Below are 21,056 nucleotides of genomic sequence, written 5' to 3'. Positions count from 1 at the left end.
CTTGTGGATATATACCAAATCTAAACCAAGGCCTACAGTACTATACGCAGGCTTGGAGGATCAAGCTGCAGAAATACCAGCTGATGTGGAGGTGTAAGCACCCTGAAAACAAGGGTCATTCAAGGAGACAGATGTAGGTTGAGAGAGAGGAAAGCACACGTCAGTGCACAGTTCCAAAGAGGTCATACCTGAGAGATGTCCATCACAGCATCACAGCTGAGAGGTCGAGCAGAGGTCAGGTCATTGAATCCCAGAAGAGTGGAGATGATACCATTCTGATCAATCCTGCGAATCATGGTCCCATCCACAAAGAAGATTACGCCGTACTTATCCACGGTAATGCCTGCAGATAAAAAGTCACACAATGAGAAGAAGAGGGAAATATCCTTAAATTATTCTGTTTATCTGTGACTTAATGTGAGCACAGAGCCCAACCAAATCACAATTAAGGACAGTTCACTGCAATAAAATGAAAGACTAATCATGACAATGAAAATTAATGGTAGGATTGATTTTTTAATCAATAAAGAAGAACAATAGAAACATCAAAATAGATGAGTATTGTAAGTATTGATTCAATTATGGTGAAAACTTCATCAGTGTCTTTCCCTCTCGCTATCAGCCTCAAACAACAATGAAGCTTAGTAAGCCTAGCAAGTCTCTGTATTTTTCTACTACTCTGAAGTCTGACAAATATTATTGAAAAAAAATATGGACCTCATATTTTCAGTAGTTAGAGCAAACCGTTCTATTTTTCAATGCAAAGCACGGCTATAGATATGCACATTTCACAGGGGCTCTTTCAGCAAATATGACTCATAATGTCATCACAGTAGAGGACAAAGAATAAGCATGTGATTGAATGACTAATGCTTCATGCCCATATGGAACACAAAAAAGAAGATCCCGGAAAATCACAGAAAGACATGCTGTTAAAAATAACTAGCTAGTTAGCTGCACATTTGGGGTTACAGCTGAAGGCAAAAGCATCATTTCACAATAGATACATATAATTTGTATTTATATATACATGAATTGGATGAGGGCAGTCTTTTTATCCTTCAAGTTCGGGTCCTCTACCAGAATCCGGGGAGCTTGATGGTGCCGGGCAGTATCTTTGCTATACATGTATATATGTATATATATATACATATATATATATATGTATATTGATCCACTTTACTTCAAAAACTTACTTTACTTCAACAAAACTGACAACTGACTTGAAACTATATCCATTTTAATAACATCTATGCAATACCTCTGGGGTTAGTAAGAGTGGCCTCAACAGCCTTTCCTCCATCCCCACAGCGAGCGTCGTCATATGGGAGACATTGGTCACCAGTGCCTGCCACCAGCTCCAGATTCTTGGCCACATCTTTCACAACATTCAGCGATTTAACCTTGAACACTTTCCTGCTGCTGGTGTCTGAAAGGTACACGGCGTTGTTCACTGGACTGGTGGCCAGGTAGTACTTATGTGCAGGGCTGTTGCTGAGTGGAGGGAAAAGAGAGGAAGAGGCTCAAGTCAATAAAGCTGGAAGGGCTACAGCTCTTTCAATAAGAAACATTGTGTAATACAATTAAAATGGATTCAAAAGCCATTTAGAGAGTCAATTGGGCACAATTACAGTTTATACCCAGGACAAAGAAAACAGAATGAGATTAAACATGGTAAAATAAAAATGAGATTAAACATGACATAATAATGCGGCTTAGGACTCACGCAGTCAGCTTAGTAAGAAAAGCGCGTTTCGAAAAGGGAGTGAAAGTACCAGTGTACCTACATCTATATGTCTGTGTCGACCTTTAAATACAGTGTGTGAGTGTGTGTGTAATAGTGCACAATATTATTGAAGAAATAGTAATGTAGTAGAGAAATGAGGGTGGAGCGGTGCTAATATTTATGACCCAAGAAATTCCTTTGATACAAGCTGAAAACGATACAAATAATTATGTTTTTTATTTTACTTGGAACTTTTTAAAAATACAAACATATATGCATGACTGAACTAGAGATCCAAACACATTATGCATCCATCAGGCTGATATTCTAGCACAGAAAAATATCCTATTAAAATCCCAGCCAAGTCAACAATGCCGTCCTTCACATCCATACAAACATATCCACAGGAGGTTGCCCAACCTGACAGACAGACAATAGAACCAAATATAACCAGTCCTGCTGCGGCAGGATGCATACAACCTACTGATGTACTCCAGTCAGGATAGGTGACAGAAAACACAGATAGCTGTAGACAAATCTACAGTAGTACAAATTAGGATGACAAAGAATAATATTTCCATTAAAATTACACTTCTGCTTACTATAAACATAAACTCATGGTGATAAATCAAAGCATGGGAGATTGGAAGCAAGACCAATTACATTTTACTATGCACACACCAGATGCTAGAAACTTCTTAAACCGTGTTATTTTAAAGTGATTTTACAGCCTTGGCTCTGCTTCCATAAACATGATGTTACTGAGGGTAAAGGTCTTTTCTTTTCAAGTGCTGACTGACACATTTTTTTTGTTAGTTCATGTCAGAAAATGTATGAAAAAAAATCTGACTAATCCAAAAAACTGAAAGTTAAATTAAAAGCTTACATCAAAATAAAAAATAAAATATTAAAAAGTCACATTTTAACTGTCTGTTGACTAATTCTACTACTAATTTAGGAGAAAAACAAAATAAAGAAACACATAACCAGCTTAGCAATGAGTTTGCTGCCACCTTAAAGATGACCAGACTTATCAGAGCAGGACACAGCACAGTTCTGCCAGACATGATAAGCATTATGGAAAACCCTGTCAGCAGGACATCATTCAAAGTGGATTAAGACAGTATTTCAACTATAACCTTCAGGGTTCTTTTAGGGCTTATGGTCAGCGTGACAGTGCCAAAGCGTACATTTTTAAAACACAACAAGAAGAAAGACAAGTGGGTGTGTGGAATTGTCGTCTCCAGTACATAATTTTAGGTGACAATTGACCTTCAATGAATCAGTGATGACAGGGCTTTGCAGCAAACCTCAGGCACACATGTCACAAACTGCCCGCTGACCTAGTTGACTGATATGATGCTCTTCAGTATACTCCAGGTACAATTGGCTGGCTTAGAGAAACGACTGCTATCTGAGAGTAGGTCAGTGGCAAATCTCAATGACTGGCTTTGCATTCTATCTGCCATGTGCAATCAGCTGATACCTTATCAGCTCCTAGGTGCATGTAAAACAGTGTTGGTCCCCCATAGTGTTTGAAACTATGAGGTGTTATTCTCTGACCTTGAGCTATGGCCATATACCCCATCTATATTCACTGACAACATCTAGTTTGTAGAAGATAATTGGATTTTGCGGCATGGCGTCGTGGAAATGGTTGGAGCGGATTGGGACATCCTTAGTAGGGGGTCAATGAACACTGCAGTAACATCACCCACCTCCCACTCCTATCGCTAGCTCACACATGAACAGGAGGCAGCCGCCCATTTTATACAGACACATGCTGTGTTTTCCTGGACAAATCTCCTTTTCAATATGCAAATGTGTTTGGTGTACTGAGGGACAGGGCTCTGATGTGTCTTGTTCTAGCAAAGAAAGCATGTGCATCTATGCGATGTCTAAGTTAATGTACAGCAGCATAATAAAAGTAATATTTCTGTTATGCAGAAGACTTAGAAAAAGACAGATACAGAAAAAAGCAAGAGAGAGGGATTCTGAGTTTTTTGTTAGTATGTTCATCCTCTTGGAAACAGAGGCCAGTGACCAGCATCACAAGGCTTTTCATCCACAAGTTGACTAACTGTTCCCCAGCTAAAGTCATGACCCTGTGATAGAAAATCAATCAATAGCCCTTTGCCTGAGACACAGTATCTAAAGACAGCACACAGAGATTTCCCTTGCCACCACCTGCCATGGAAAATAAAGTCTCTGTATCTTAAGCCAGTGATAAAATCAACACTGAGTTGCCATTTTAGCAGAATCAGCTACTGTAGCTAGGTACGCAAACCAAATGAGACATTATATTCTGTTTAATCCTGCAATCATTTGCCTGTAACATGCACTACTGTTAACTTGTCTTTTATAATATATGTTATATAAATAGGGATATATATTTATAGCACATATTCTCTTTACGCTTATGAAATTACATTAAAGATTCTCTAACACCGTCAAAAACTGCAAATGATCCATTACACAAGGTTCGTCTGGTATTATGTAGGTTTGCGAATCGTGTATATAATAAACTGTCCCATACTGAAATGCTAATGATGTTTTTGAGGTGCACTTTTGCCTTGGTTAGTGGAGCACTGAAGATACACAGGAAAGTAGAAAAGGGGAAGATATGTGGCAAATGGACAAGGGTTTGACTTGAACCTGGGCTTCTACACTCATATTGTTGCATGCTCACCCACCCAGCCGCCCACTTCTTTAACAACTTGAATTCTCCCAAATGATTTCATTTTAGAAAAACTAAGGAGAAAGCCTAGAAATTAAGCAAACTTACTGTTAATAAACTGTGCTTTCATGTAAAGATTATCTGGTTTAATCCAAACAAATCTTTCAGAACAAATGAAAATGAACCATATTTTGAATTGTTTCTTGAGTGAAAAGATCTTTTGAATGTTTTCAGAAAAAGGAAAAGGGAAAAAAGATCCAAGACAAAACACAGGAAGAGCAAAGACCAAGATTGTAGGATACGGCTAGCATTTTCCAGGTGTTTTTGGAGAGAATGAGAGGGAGCGAGAAGATGTTCCCCTGAAGATTAAAACAAATGCAGCTGCAAAATGCAAACATTGTATAAAACGATAATCACTCAGCTCATTTAATTTTTACCATTCACTCTAATATTGACAGAATGGTACCTGCTGTACTGACAACAGCTGATATAGACAGCTGTTGTCAACAAGAGATATTTTTGAAGTATCAAAAATATCTCTTGGTTTGGCCTTTGTAAAATGTGTAAAAAGACCAATATCTCGAACTTTATTAAGATAAATATAATTTTTAAATTAATTTGGTGACTGGGCTGTACCCTTTTTTTAAAATTAGCAAATACTGTGTGGCTTACCTATGCCTGAAGTCTTTATTTCTGTGAAAGTTTACCAAAAGAAGCAGAAATGAGAAAGGAAGAGAAAGGAAAGAAAGTGTTAGTTGATAGTAGATGGTATTAAAAAGTAGTAGGCATACTTAATCAAAAGAGAAGCATGAATAAACAATATTTTAATTTTAAGTTTTTAAATTGACTCAACCTTCTCCTTGGGAGCATTAGGAAATTTATCTTTCCTTAACATTTTCTGTTAAGACCTTATTACATCCTCTACGTCCCTTATGAGATCCAAACTCCAGCTGATACAGGTGAATCAGAGAGGCAGAACCATCAATCCTTTGCCTTTAGGGCATTTCTGTCTATCTCGATCGACCTCTGTGGTTTATGACCTGTATACAAGCCCATCTGAGCTCATGGTCCTGAGCAAAAGTAAGTAGGCTACTCTTCCGTTACCTGAGCTCCAGGACGCTGGTGACATTCCCTGTGGTGAAAATCCTCCTCACATAGTTGAAGTCACCCACGTACAGACTTCCATCTGAGCCACAAGCCAGAGCAACAGGGGCCATCAGCTTGTTTCCGTCAGCAAGGCCATTACAGCTAGGGCAGGAGATGCTGCGCCTCCGCCCATTCCCCATCACGCTGCCGATTACAGGAGGCTGCTGGGAGATGAAGACGTTCTCTCCATTGCCCATGTGAAGAATACCTGATGAGGGTACAGAAAAGAAACAGCTTATTTAGGTTGAGGAGAACGACGGGGGTGAGCACAAAGCAGCGTGGCCAGCTGTTAGTGGGAAATATTTTGCAATTTTGGTTAGAGGTTAAGTTAAATCAGCTTTTTTTCAATCATCATTGAAAGCAGTGTTTCCAAAAAAGCCAGGGGAATGTATTGAAACTTTTTTCCCCAGCTATAACAAACTGCCAGATTTAAGTTAAATTTATATGTTGGAAAGAACCCTGAGAAATGATGTGTACAAACCCATCCCAACCAAACATGTTAGTCTGTATCAACAGCTACAAAACTAAAAAAAATGTCTTGTCATTATACTTTTGACATATCTCAATTTAACTTTAACTTAGCATTATTTCTGTACAGTGCTTAACAAATTTATTAAACCACCTTTGTACTCACCTATGAAGTAAAGTTTTATCTGAATAAAAAAAAATGTCAAGACACATTCCAACACACCTCCAGTAATCTGCAGATGAACAGAGAATCTATAGAGAATAGATTTCCAATCTGGCGTTGAGCAGCACAGAAGTTCATATAAATAATTTTGAAAATTCCATGTCATAAAATTTAATTGATCAATTAAGGTCCTCAAGCTGCTTGATGTGAGTGTAATGAAGTTCAGTGAACAAGTGGATTAAAATGGGATTCGTACTGAATGCTTTCATGTTTCTGCTTGATGGATAAGCAGTTTGCTTATGCTAACGTGATACCAATGGGAATTTGGTGAGCCGAGCCTGTTCCACTCCTCTAACTCTTTGAGTTCCTGTCTCAATAGTGGTTCAAGGTAGCTTAATGCAGTTTAAAAGCTATATTGGATGAAGGATTTAAGGGAAAGTGTAAGTCAATACACAGATAAGCATTTGATGTGATTTTAAATAGGACTGTGTGTGTACCTCTATTAACTAGAGCCATGAAAATTGCACTGAGTGCCTGGGATTGCAATAAGAGGTCGTCTTGGTGGATGAAAACACGGGCACAATTTCACAGCGAAATAGGAACCAAGAAACCCTTGGCACAAGCATAATCTCTTGGAGCGAGAAAATTATCACACAGGCACAATCACAAAAAAGAAAAGAAATCCAAACAAGAAAACCCAAAAGAAAACAAATATATATATTTGGTTGGGTTTTTTTTACCTGTTTTTCTATCTTCACCAGCTTTGCGGCAAACAAAATTAAATCAATAAGAATATAGCAGATGTGCAAGCATTCAGATATGGACTTGCATGCACACTTTTTTTTAACATTAGTGTTGCCAATCTGCTCTTGGAAAATTGTCAAATATGTAAATGTAAAGATGTTGCTGCTGCCCAATCAATGTAATCATATTTGAAATTCAGCATCTGCATGCCTGTCTTAGTTTTGCTGCATCTGATGGTACTTAGTGACCTGAGATCTTTGAGCAGCACAACATTTGGTCTATCAGAAGAGATCAGCCAAGCATCCCCTTCCTGGGACGTGATTTAATCTTAGGGACTGCTGCTGCTGGGAGTAGCAGCCTGATAGCAATTAAATTAGGGATGATTCTAAAAATGCTGGGCATGAACAAGACGTGAAGGTGCCAAAAGAGGGGGTGACTGGAGGAACTGGCAGTGCTGGTGGTGAGGGCAGTTCTCGCCTTCGTCTGGACTCCACTTTCAGGCTCAGCAGGTTTAGCGTGACAGATCAAAATGCCACCTTCGTGAGCACTTTTCAAGTATGCTTCATCTCCTCTGATGAGTCCTCCCAGACACAAACAGACACTGAAGCCTAGCTAGTGACAGGTGCTGCACAAAGTTATTTCTACTACTGCCTTTTAGGAGTTATTTGATGGCAATAAGAAAATTGACCTCCCTCACCTAAAAAGGGATGGAGGGAATAAAAAGTGAGATCTATCAAGGGCTACATGACACTGCTGAATGGAATAAAGCCTAAAAATGCTACAGGCAGGGAGGACAGTTTTATGTTACATTAAAAGCGTCGTCTAAAGCACATGGTGGAACCTGCGGCACTTCTTCTTATCTACTCTTTTTGGCACATTCAGGATGTAAAAAGGACAGGCAAACCTAAAATATACACTTTTGTACAAAATGTACTATTTTTAAATGGGGTCCTGATGGCAACATTTTTGCCAATGTGACCCTATGCTTTTACTACCATCACAACACTTAGATGTCTTGTTTTGTTTTTTTAAAAGCAGCTAAGTCAAAAGAACAAAAATCCAAGACATATTTCTCTGTCATTTCTGTTCGTCTTGTTTCTGTCTTCTGCTCTGTTCATTGTGTTGGGAGTTTCACCATGTGGAGGCTCTCCCACACAGACATATACCAAGTGACAGCAAAAAACAAAAGAAGAGAGGATATTGTTATTTGCTGATATATGTATATTTTAGAATATACATTTTAGGACTCCAGCTGTCTGAATATTATTAAACATTAAAATCTTAACAGCCTTTGAAGGACGCACTTGCATTGCTGTGCTATTATTAATATATTATTTGTGGCATAAACCGTTTATATCAACAATAATCATTTATCGCAGTTATATCTGGGACAATATATCATCCAACTAAATCAGTATTCTAAGAGGCCTGTGTACAGTATGGGTGAACCAAATACAAAAAAATTAACACAGCCTGTCATGGACACAGGTTCAAGGACCCAGAGGAGAATCGGGATGCAGACTGTTTAAACAGAAGGTGTGCCAGTTGCAGAGTTCAAAAACAGAGTCCAAAACAAAGTCCAAAAATAAAAAGCCAAGAAAATCCAAACAAACCCGGGAGACCATGGAGGGGGGAGAAAAAAACACTAGAGGAGCTTAACAGACACTGCAACAAAGACTGAGGGGGAAGGCAGGATTATTGGTACACATGGGGGTGATTCAGGAAGTGGAGACAGCTGGGGCGAACTAGACACAGGTGTAGACAATCAAGACGAAATAAAACTAAGCACAGGAGACTAACTTCCAAAGTAAAACAGGGAAAAGTACAACAAAATAACACACTCCATAAACAGTGACTAGAACTCAAACTTGACAAGAACTTAAAGGTTTAAAATACAAGAGCACAACAAGTTTGAACCCTCAAGTGAATAAACAAGGACAAACTATACAATAAAATCAAACAGAAAACATCTGAAGATGAACAAGAGCTCAGAACTCCAAACAATATACTAAAACAAGGAGTTAGCAGAGGTTAAATAACGCAGAACTCAAGGAACCAAAATAAAAATAGCCCTAACCCACTTACAAAAGAAACAAGATTAAGAGATTGAGATTAACGCACAAACCCCCACAATGAACCAATAAATCGTGATCCAGGTACATCTTCTTAAAATTAAGATATGTTGTGGGATAAAGTTATATTTTGAAGGGATAGTTTAATAAAGAAGCTGTTGATAGGGTGCTGGTATATCTCACTGGCTTAGCAGGCGATCGATATGCCAAAAGCAAGTGCAGGCCGTTTTCTCCGTGTAGTTCTTTTCACCTTCATCTACTGTACTCTGTTATTGTCCAAGGGCTTATATAGTATGTTACTGTCCAAAATAAAGATGAAATGCCCCAAAACAAGTCTTTTAAAAAGAGAAGTTATTAAAAAAGGAAAATGAATAGGAACAACTGGCTGACTCACCACTCTGGATATTTAAAGCATGGTGCTTGTCTATCGTCCACCCTCCCAGTTTTGAGGCAATGGTTTCGTAGCCCTGAAGAACAGCGGTCCTCTTCTCCCATAGAATAAGGTCTGGGCATGACTCATATTCAAAACCAACTGAAACTATGGAACAAAACAAAGATGAAAATAGTAAAAAAATGTGTGTTCTCGGGATAAAAGAAAATCATGCAGTATAATCAAAACTTATTTTTGTCATCGCTTACCAAAAGCTTCGGACAAGCCATAGACCTTCTGGCTGTAGACATCTGTCTTGTCCCACACAAAGTCGTATGAGAGATTTGGGGCTGCAGGAAACCACTTTCTGAAAAGCCTGCCTTCCACAGCTACCATGAGGTGAACTTTCATCAGGTTAAAAGGGATTAAGGAGTGGGTGAGAATAACCCTTAGCACTGACTTGTAACCTGGGGTCCTGCTGCTTAAATAGCCGAGTTTCATTTCTGTTCCAGGTATAGCTACTTCTTCCTCCAGAGACTATGAACAGAAAAACAAAGCTTATTAAATATAGAAAAGCATCGATCCTGACAGTAACTGACATGTTATAAATTCTATTTTACGTCCTCACATTTGAGTTAATAATGTTCCGCTATTTTTTTTTTTTTTTGCTGTTCTTGTTTTACACAAAATATCAGTCTGTCAGTCTGTTGGTCAATGGCCACTGCAGCCTTTGTTACATATTTTTTTTAGCCTTGCCTACAACCGCATCTATGGACCCAAGGGAGATTTGAAACACTAATTAGAGGACAATTATGCTCATGCGTTACATGGCATAGGATGAAGAATTTCTTCATTATGTATTCCAATGAGAATTTTCCATAATTGATTTCATAATAGCAAGTCCTCCATTAGGATAGTAGTCTTTTCTCTGAAATCCATATCGCAGTTGCGTAACCTGTGTGCTCTTGGGCTCAGAGGCTGCCAAGTCCAATAATATATAGAATAATAAAAGTTAGCTTAGTAAGATGCTGTTGCCTTTAGAAATTTCAGCTGAGGTCAGACCTGTAACAACAGTGGGTCAGCATTCATAGACTGTAGAGTGTTCGCACTGAAGATCAAGGGTCGACAGCAGTAGTTTGGTTAACCAATTCCTGTCTTCTATAATTGAATCGCCTCTTTCCATAGTACAAAACAAGATTCAGAGTACTAATCAAAATAGGTACTTTAACTGACTTAGGTCAGGTGACTTTTATGTGTGTTTTTTTAAATTATTCAAACAGTGCAGCTATTCATGGTTGACTTATCAGGATTCCTTTTTACAACTGTAAATGGGATGATGTCCCTGTACACGGAGCAGCAAAGACAAAGCGACTATAAATAAACTCAACTCAGACTAAATTCCCTGATATGCCATAAATCTTATGAAGCAAACTGGGAGGCAGAGTAATGAGAGAAGTGCAGAGATACCTGCTAGAAATACAGGAGCCACACAATCAGTTCGACAACATAGGTCACCAACACAGATGTCCAAATAGATGCTTACATCAAAAAGCCTCATGTAGATAAACGTGTATGAATAACTGTAAAATGCAAATCCTTCCTAGAGGTATTTATATGCATAAACTGGATGACTACTCTACAGTAACCACTGTTTCTGTGGATAAGGTAATAATCATCACTCTGCAGTAAGTTGGTACAATGTATATTGTGAATTACCCAAATTTTACAGGCCAATTACACTTGAGTGATAAAATCAAAGCACTGCCATGAGTCACTGTTATATTTATACTTGTACTTGAAAAATAGTCTGTAGCTGTGCAGCATGAATCATTTGCAGGAAAGACCCATATGCATTAGAACCTGCAGGGCAGTGAGGAGGGCAGGAACAGAGCATCACCTGGATTTCAGGTACGACATTCCCTCTTTCAGCACAGGACCCAGCGAATGCGGTGAGCGGCGCTGGGGACACCACAGGGCTGGGCCTGGTAAAGCTGCTGAGGTCACAGCTAGGGATGTCATTCTCCTCGTGCCGCATCACGATGGTATCCATGACAAAGAAACGTCCCCATGGCAACCAGAGTGTGTGCTCCTGGGTGATGAATGGAGCGCGTTCAAAGTGCAGGGCTATGGCTATGCCCCCATTGGTCACCAAGTCAAAACTGGAACACAGATGTGCACAATGTCAAAGAAAATGAACTTACTTTAGGATGAATTAAAATAAATACAGTGACAATTCCCATTATCAATTTATACAATTTGTTTTGTGTTGCGCATCAAGCTTCTATTGTGAACACGACACATTTGATATTCTCTATTTAAAGGGTAAAAGAGATTCAACAGTAATAAATTCAAAATTTAATTTTTTTTAAAGTTAAAGAAAGGATGCTTTTAACTGCTTTGAATCATCTGTTACACAAAGGTGCAGATACAATAGGATTATAGATCACAATGTAAAAATGCAGGTTTCCTTGGTTTAATAATCTTAATATTTCATTTGAAGAATGCAAAGTAGCAGATTACAGGCATGACTGTTTCACTCCAATTACCATGTAATGTGCTGCTCCTGTGCTCACATGTGTACTGTAAATGAGAGAGAGAGGTTTGTGCCGAGGGATGGAGGCAGCCGCCAGTACTTTATTGATCCCTTAGACGAAGGCTGTCCACTCTAACATCAGTCTAAAAGCCCTGCAATGCAATCCCATCTGCTGTTGCATTAAAGGGTCTCTGCCTCTGGACTGACCTGACTGTGTCTCAGTAAACAGGCTGCATTTTGGCAGCGTCATCACCTCTAACTGCTGCATGGTACCTACACCTGGACTGGACTTCTGCAGCTTTTGTCACTTCTCTCTAAGAGCCAATTAGCACCTGGTCACCTACAGGCCCCTGGGACATGCAAACACTCTCTCTCACACACACACACTCAGAGTTTTTCTCAAATTACAGATACAGAAGTAAGTTTAAATAGTGCCATGTAAAATGGGCAAACTCCCTCTTGGTTTAAGCTTCTATATAAAGAACTCGCTCGGTCTAACTTCCCTTGAGGGTAAACATCTGATTGGCTGTGGTGATAAACAACAACTTGGTCCGCCCTTGATGTTTTGCCCTTGGCTGGGTGCAAGCAAAGTGAGCTTCTTCATCAGTCTCGAGTCTGCAGAGCAAGGCTCTCGTAGTACTCATGCAGCTGTGATCCATCAGTACCCATGCAGTTGCATTCAGTTAGTCTGTAGCATGCCTGGCAGGCTTGGGCCACGCAAACTCAAAATACTTCTGGACTACCATGGGCAGCATAGGCGATCGATGAAGGGATTCACTGGCTATTATCAATCATGACAATAGCCTTAAGGAACAAAATGATTACATTACCTACACAAGGTTACCGCCTTGTGCCCTTTGGGGAATAAACTAAGAAAGTTAACCACATTTTTACTCATTTGCCAGCTAATGAGCAATATAACAGTATATTTATAATGGACTACATGACGTCTAGCCAGGTTAAAGTGAGCCAAGGTCAGAGCAAAAAGTTAGTAAGAATAAACACAGACTGTAAAACTACAAGTTCTCCCGTAAAGACGCTCACAAGTACCTAATAATGTAATGAGCTTAAACCCATGTCAGCATTTTTCTCATTAATACAGAAAAGCTTAAAAGCGAATAGGTCTGTCTTAATGCTCAGCCAATCAGAAAATGGCTACACAGTTGTAAAGAAACTAAACTAACCTCTTTTGTTTAGGCCTGAAAACTTTCCCAGATAGTGGAAAAGGTAATTTAAAAAACTAAGCCCTTGGACAATAAAGAACACATCATAAAAATGAGTTGAGACAGCTTTCCCATTTCTAAGTGGCTGAACAGGTGCATTTCTGATTTCACGCTGCACTGAGCCTGTTTACAGTGATTGCAGGGGAGTTGCAGGAGACTGGGCATGTTTACAGGGGAACCTGGGAGATGGAGTAGTGTTTACACATATGCTGGAAGGTAGAAAAGAGTATGGAGCTTTGCAAAGAAAAAAGTGACTGATGCATAAGAAAAAAAATGGGACACGCATAAATGGAAAAAGGATAGAGATGAGGAAAGTCAGTGCAGTGGAAAGGACATGAGACCTGGGCTCAAGGAAAGCACGGGAAATAAGTAAAAGAGTAGTACCCAGAGAGGAAAGGCTTATGGGCAATGAGAGATTAGAGGAAAGACAGCGTGAAGGGATGGAGAGCAGATGAAATGAGTGAAGAAGGTGAAGATGATGAAGTAGAGAAGAGAGATTTTTGTAAAAGTAAAGGGGAGAGAAAAACGACAGGATGGAAGAAATGAGGGGAAGCAAGAATGATCAGGATCAAACCAGCGGCAAAGATGTGGGCCTTTAGAGCGTCAGTGACTGATAAAAGTGTCAGGAAGAAGTGGGGCTTGGAGAGCAAACACCAATTCATGTTGTGCTGTGATAGAGGGGCTCGGTTTGCCACAAGGCCTTACTAACACTGAGATACCAGGGACTGGGGTTGTGAGTGTATACTGTATGCTTGTACAGTCTTATCCAATACATTTAAGAAGAAAAGAAAAAGAGAGAAAATTATTAGAGATTTTATTCTCAAGTTTTTTTCTCTTTCAATCCAAGAAACACGCCGAAGCTAGTTTGATGTTTTTCTCTGTTTCTCTGAGAAACTCTCCCGATGCCAAAGCAGCCTGAACAGCATCGCTCAAAGAACGCTACACAGAGAACTCAGACTTTTTCCTCTTTCTTATTTAGAACACATTGCCACAACAATTTATCTTCCCCCAAAGGGGTTTTAGTGGTGCTGTAATAAAATAACAAAAGAGCTTTTTTTCCTGCTTTCCTGAACACCCAGAACATATGTGGAATTGTCTGAGGAAGTAAGTGGTAATGATCTATGACAGTCACATTACTACGTATTATTTTATGGTCATAATTATAACATCCACACAACTAATTAGAACAAGCATTTCATAAATGGCAAAAGCATTATTAAACTATTTAGAGAGGATAAACAAGGAGCGCAAACACATTTCTGTGACCTAAACCTAACTGTGTCACTTAATTCTCTTAATCTTCTATTGTCGAATAAATAATGTCCATCTGCACAATGTTTTATAGCTCCAGTGAGATGCTTTGCATTGGCATATTTTATTCTTTCCCCACCCTGCTGCTACTGAAGCATAACTTATGAGTGTACCAGAAGGGCTTTGTTTGATTTCTCTGGGAATTGAGCCGAGAACTCCAAAATTGGACCAAATGAAATCACAAAGCAGATCAATGGCAGCACAGTTTGCTGTGGCAACTGTGTTTTTTTCCCCCTTTCCATCGTTAAGATTGTGTAAAAGTATTTGACAATGATATAAATATCACTATCTGTACAGCATTTTTAGGTAACTGCGAGAGGGTTTTACTGCATCCTTTACTCTATGCGTGTGTTTTGATATAAAGACTCAGGTTCTTACCTTCCATCCTGCCTGGTGATTGTGTAACCATAAGATGGGTTATTGATGAAACTGATGTTCACTCCCACCAGTGGTGTTCCGTCTGACGTCACTACTTGTCCACGGATGACACAAGCATGGCTGTACGAAGTGAAAAAGATCAGCATTATTGCTCATTGCATAGCAGTACAAATAATTACAGGCTAACAGCAGGTGTCCTGCAGTAAAACCTGTATTATCTTGTTTTATTTATATAATTTCTGTCCACGCTAAATTATGTAAAAGAGGATGGATGAAACATTCAGACAGAATATTTTAACAAAGCTAAAAGGTTAGGGTGCATAGAATGTACCAACAATACTAATGCTGCCTACAATGAATTCCTGGTTTATAGAGAAAGGACCCATTACTGCATACCATTCCATAGCTCGTTCCAATATAAGGGCTTTTTTCCTTTTCTTTTTTAATCTGCTTCTATCTAAAAGTCAAAATAATGAAGACGAATTGATACCAATTGATACCACATACCACTAGCACTTAAGACTGACATTGTGGATTTTCTATATAACACAAAATTATGCTAACTCAGCGTACTTATATTAATACTAATACACCTTGTCTCCTCCTCCCCCTCCTACTACTACTACTAATATTTTTATTTTCCTTTCAGCATTAGAAATAGATCAACAGAGAGGAGAAACATTAAAGTCAGTATGGATTTGATCAAAACAGAAATACTGTACACAATAAAATAGCCATAACAGAAACACAACAAACTAACACCTCCTAGGGTGTCTCTAAGGGTTTTTCTATCCAGAATGGAAGGATAATGAGATAAGGAAGCTTTACTTTGCTTTTGCTCTAATTAAAAAAGAGGAATTATCTTTTCCATTACAGAATGCCAGAGAGGGAAATTATAGGACTGCAGATTGCAAGACTTGCTTGGCTGATTATCAAGACCTCAACAGATTTCCAGACTGACATCAGGCCTCCAGAAGCTGCATAAATTAGATCTGATCATCAGTCGCCACCAATCAATAGTGGGAAGTCGTCCAAATTCACCTCCTAATCTTACTGGGCTGATGAGTTGAGACCTTGCTGTAGCACGTCTCCCTCGTCGACTCTTACCCTCGTCATTATCAAGGCCCGATTCATGGTCAGCCGTTGTTTCTGTAGTCGTTTGCAAAAAATTGGTCCCCTAACAAATGCCTTACTGTCACTTCTTCATTAGACCATGGCTATTTTTAATACATTTGGGTCTTAAACACTGCCACGTACTGGAAACAATTAACACTAGCGTGTTAGTAGCTGCCCTCAACATGTCCTTACCAGAGGCAAGATCATTCACCCTACACTATCCTAGTCCCCAGGAACCCAGTTTTATGTTAATTAGGCCAGGTCTCCTTGAGAAGACCTTCGCTGTCCACTACTGTGCTGTAAACAAGAAAGGAGATACTGCTCTGAATCCTTGGGCTTACACCCAAATATCTAAGAGGATGCATTTACATAGAATTATTACTAAAGTTAACCCAGCACTGATCTGGCTGTCTACATTTAATCATTCACAGCAATAGTTTATTTTAGTCTTGTTTGAAGTTTCAGCCGTCTCCATTTTCTTGAGATGGAGTTGTGAAAGCGGAACTATCGCCTTCCTGCCTCTGTGAACCACATCGGAAGCTGATTCCTCACTGTCAAGACAAATGATTTAAATATTGACATCAAATAAAACCCTGAGAAAGAGTGGCAAAGGGAGCATGAAGAATTCACTACAGAAAATTCCATCCTTTGTGAGATTTCACAAGTCCAAAGGGATTCGCAAAGTGAAAAAGGGACTTCACAGTATCTCCAAAATCCAGTTTTATCATACATCATCTGCACATACAGGACATGTTATACAAAAAATACACAAGTGAAGCCCTGGATCCAGTATGAAATAATCTTTGGTTTAGCTTATCTAGTCAAACGTCACAGTGGAGTGTGTCAGATGTGATTTTAACCCCTCACTTGAACAACTCTTAAACTTACTCTATATAGGAAAAAAATATCATTTTTCCTTCAGGTGATATTTATGTTGAGGGAGAAGACGATCCGAATGACTACAGCAAAATACTGTCTGGTTAATTTACTAGACAATAAGAACTAAATGACAAAAGGAAAGCTTTTGATCTACATCTAAAAGGTAAAAATAATGGTAGTAAACGTTAAACGGTAAACATTTGAAGCATAATTTGGAAATACCATCTTTCACAATTGTGTAATTGTGAGGAAACTACATTGTTTTCTCACAGTGACATCTCAGATACAATAAAAGATGCGTGTCAGCTTTAACTATAGAGAACCTTCAATGACCACGGCTAATAAATAGTACCATTAACTCAGAAGCAACGGAAACATCATTACCCACGCAAATGACTTGATTACAGGGGAAATCCTGCTGAAACTGTAAGCATGTCACTGCAGCCCTCTCTTTTCCCTGTCTGCATGTTACACAGCATGCTGAACAGGGTAAAACGAGGAGACGTCGATATAAATCTTTAGCTCTCCAAATATACTATGCTGCTAAAAGGACTAGGACACACAGAGAAGGAAACAAACAAGAGATTTTCTGACATTAATGGTCTAACGCTGATAAAAGAGTTCTAAATAAAATAATACAAGTGCACGCCTGTAAATGAAGTAAATGGCTTCTGCCTCGCTATTATAAGCCAGCTATCAATCTTTGCCCAAATTGTTCCGTGGACAAAGCTCCTGTTTACTATTCTGGTCACCATCCACTGCTGGGCATAGGCAGTCTCTTGTATTATGTGTCATGGTGGAGAATCAAGATGTTTCATGCAGTGGCAGATGCTTTATTCAGTGGCACCTTTGCAGCTTTTTGCGGTGGGAAACATCAGAAATAGCAGTCCAACATGTCTACTAGCACAAGGAAGCGGTTAGAGGATCAATAGCCAGATGATCGGGTGACCAGGGCAGGCATATCAGGAAGGAAGATGCTGAGACCGTGCCTTTAAGGCTCATCTGAAGCCCAGAGCTCCCTGTCATAACTGTTCATATCTGTCAGTGGGTGGGGAATGAATACCAAGCATGAATAATAGATTATCACTGATATTTTTAGGTGAGCTGAGGCCTCCAATCTTGCAGCTCATCTCTGGATTCTTCATTTTACTTATTTATGTCTGCATCTTGTGAGAGAGACAAGAGTATTACTCAATCCTCTATGCCGCTTCCTCTGTCCAGTGAAGAACTGCAAAATGTTGAGTGGTTCTTGAAAGCTAGTAAAATGTCAACGAGGGAAAATGTCACACCGCTTCTCTTAAGTATCAGCTGACGCTACTGCAAAAGTTAAAAAAAAGAAGTAAAAATCAGCCATACTTTACTTTGCTGATGCAAATCACAGAGATTCTTTTAAAGCCTTTACTGACACTGGTGTTTGAAAGAATTAAATTAATTCAAATTTGGCATAATTTTCACATGTTAGCAAGAACCCAATGCTAACATGTTTTTTTAAAGTACAAATGATCTGCCTAAAAAAAATGTTAAAACACCTAAAAAAAATTAAAAACCAACAAACCATTACTGAGTCACATTTTAATACCATTTTCTAAACATTTTCAAATATCCTCAATTTACTTTCTTTATGCTGTTGTGTCGTTCTGTCATGCGGGTATAATAAGTTGAGATGAGAGAGCTACATAAGCGAGTGAGATGCAAATAAGTGACGCAGCCTCACAAGCGTTTAAAGATGAAAAGAGAAGGAGACAAAAGAAAACAGAGGCAGGGGAACCTAATGGGAGTTTGACTGCTTTCCTGCCTGATATGAAAGGATCTCAGATTCCAAGGCTGGGGTGTCATGAGCTCTGCCTCTGGGAGCGGGCCTCAGATGGATTACCGTAAAAGTAATCACAATACATAAATATGAGATGCCTTTCTTTGTAGGGAATTCTCCTTCCTTTTTGCCACATTCTATGTCTGTCCATCATCATCTGTCCATCATCCTCCAAGCCTCATCGTTCATTTCAGCCTTACTTTCAGCCCCCACTGACTGCTGCCTCCTCTCCCTTGTGCAAATATTTTCATCTGGATTTTAAAAAGCACATCATTTACATCTACTAAGATCTGTCAGTGCTATAACCGTAGCGCAGTAATTTGAAGTGGCCTGTATTAAAAGTAAAATCCACTGATTTGTGCCTGAACCTCAAATGTCATTACTTAAAAAAGCGATAACACAAATTCAACTAGAACTGTTGAGTTCATTGGAGCATCAACTGGTAATTTGACTGGCTCAACTCAGGGGGTATAATCTGACAAGAACCTTAAGCATGAACAACAAATGATGATGCAGAATTAAAAGGGGATTCAACCCAATACCGTAGCTGGTTTTGGTTATATTATTAAGAGAATGGTTAGAGAAGGCTGTGCTGGGTGCTGTCTGGTGAGAGTAATGCAAAAGTCACTCACTTGCCATCGAAGGGGTTTGCTCCAGGGATTATGTGGGTGCTGTCCCTGCCCACAAGGAAGCGCACCCTGTCATAGAAAGTCTGTAGGTTGCTCTGTGCAGAGGACATCTGTGTCTCCTGGATGATGTCCAGGGGATCCGGGGAGCCCACACACAGGGAGGTAGTGTGACAGGTTGCCTGCAGACAGCAGTCTGGATCCATGCAGTCCACCAGGCCATCTGACAAGGTCAAAGAAGTCACAAACACACAAACACTGACTCATTAAACAACAGCCTAGACACACACCTGGCAAAAGAAAGTATAAAGTACTGCTCAAAGTTGGTTTTAGGGTGTGTTAAGCAAGAATGCTTTGAGAAATAAAACTTAAAAAAACATATATACAGCCATTAACTTAATATAAAATACAGTAAAGACAAATAAAAAATCAAATCGGTGCTTGCTGTCACTACACTGCATCTTTAAAACATATTAATTTATCCTAGTCACACTTGCCCACATATTTTCAATGTAGGTGGCAGATAAGTTGATACAAGTTGTTTATGGCTTTGTGTTTGAGACTATTGTTATGCAGCGGAATAAATCTGGGACAGCTCGGATGATGGATAAGAATTTGTTTGCATTTTCCTGAACTCAGAAGATCATTTATTCACACAAAATTCCCAGCTCCATTTGCAGAAGTGTAGCCCAAAGCCTGCAAGGACCTGCCATGCACTGTTGGCTGCAAACCTTTGTCGAACAAACAGACTTAAATTTACATTAATCAGGGAAAGTAAGCAAGAGTACCTGCTGCTTTTGTTATCAGAACTTTTTTTTGTACTATGATTAGTTTGCTCCACATCAAAAAACAATAGTTTGGAGCAAATTATCATCTTGAAAGTCAGAAAGCATACAGAACTGGAATAAAATGTACAAAATGTTCTAAAAAGATAGTCTCAAAGTCTCTCATAAGAAGCTGTTTTTTGCCACTGCTGAATTCACGGTGCTACCAGATATTTCAAATGCGTCAGAAATTCATCGACTGTGTGTCCTCGGATGAGTGTGTTGTGTTTCCATCTTTAATCTTGTCTGTTTCTTTGTGCTTCTCTTATTATCTGTAAAGTTTGGTGTTACTTCCATAAAGTGCAAACCGATTCACACTGGAACATATCACTTTATACAATGCTTAACAAATTTATTAGACCACTTGTAAAAAAAAAATTTTTTTTTTAAAAATTCAGAAATATAAGCTAAAGCTAAAACATTATATTGTTGTTAATTAGGGAAGTAACAAACTGAATTAATGTTTTTATACCCAAACTTGAGCCGGCACACTGGAGTTGTCTCACAAATTAATCAAGCATCACATTGAAGAGGCTGTAAATGGATGTAAACAACTGTAATTTGTCATCTTAATCAAAAATAATAATAACATATTTTACTTTCTTTTGGTTTTTTTGTAAAATAGTAAATTTTAACATTCGTGGATAACAACAATGAATATTTTTTACCATTTCTTACCATTAAAAATATTTTGATTAAAGACGAGGCTTACTGGTAGGCTTACTTTGTTTTTTCATAGATAACATTTTAGGGCTTCATACTTGATATTTTACTTGATATAGAATTGGACAAGAAAGGATTATTTATTTGACTATTGAATTATTACACAAACAGAGACAATTTATATACACAAATAGGAGTCAAAATTAAATATATAATTTATTTAATATACCATAGCAGTGAGAAAAAATAGAGCAGTTCCGACCTGTTGCTTTACTCAGTGTTTCTTATGTGTACACATGTACATATCGTCCTTATTTGATGGTCGGA

At 38.8% G+C, this 21,056-nt stretch overlaps 1 protein-coding gene across 13 annotated transcripts in view; it reads right to left on the bottom strand.

Moving 5' to 3' along the window:
- tenm4 (teneurin transmembrane protein 4) overlaps positions 1-21,056 on the bottom strand; it is a 148,670-nt gene that overhangs the window by 30,198 nt on the left and 97,416 nt on the right. For 9 of the 13 annotated variants that reach the window (XM_019345294.2, XM_019345297.2, XM_019345299.2 and 6 more), the window contains 9 exons: positions 19,249-19,465; positions 14,812-14,931; positions 11,264-11,525; positions 9,636-9,903; positions 9,391-9,534; positions 5,508-5,757; positions 5,076-5,096; positions 1,262-1,494; positions 189-343 (listed from right to left, as the gene is read on the bottom strand). In XM_019345294.2, the coding sequence (XP_019200839.1) occupies positions 189-343; positions 1,262-1,494; positions 5,076-5,096; positions 5,508-5,757; positions 9,391-9,534; positions 9,636-9,903; positions 11,264-11,525; positions 14,812-14,931; positions 19,249-19,465 (1,670 nt within the window). The remainder of the gene's footprint in view (positions 1-188; positions 344-1,261; positions 1,495-5,075; positions 5,097-5,507; positions 5,758-9,390; positions 9,535-9,635; positions 9,904-11,263; positions 11,526-14,811; positions 14,932-19,248; positions 19,466-21,056) is intronic. The other 4 variants (XM_019345296.2, XM_003450156.5, XM_019345300.2 and 1 more) reach the window with 1 other exon arrangement.

This window comes from Oreochromis niloticus, linkage group LG14 (assembly GCF_001858045.2).
Source record: "Oreochromis niloticus isolate F11D_XX linkage group LG14, O_niloticus_UMD_NMBU, whole genome shotgun sequence".
NCBI lineage: Eukaryota > Metazoa > Chordata > Actinopteri > Cichliformes > Cichlidae > Oreochromis > Oreochromis niloticus.
Note: the sequence above shows the minus strand (reverse complement) of the source record. Positions and strands in the feature narration are given on the sequence as shown.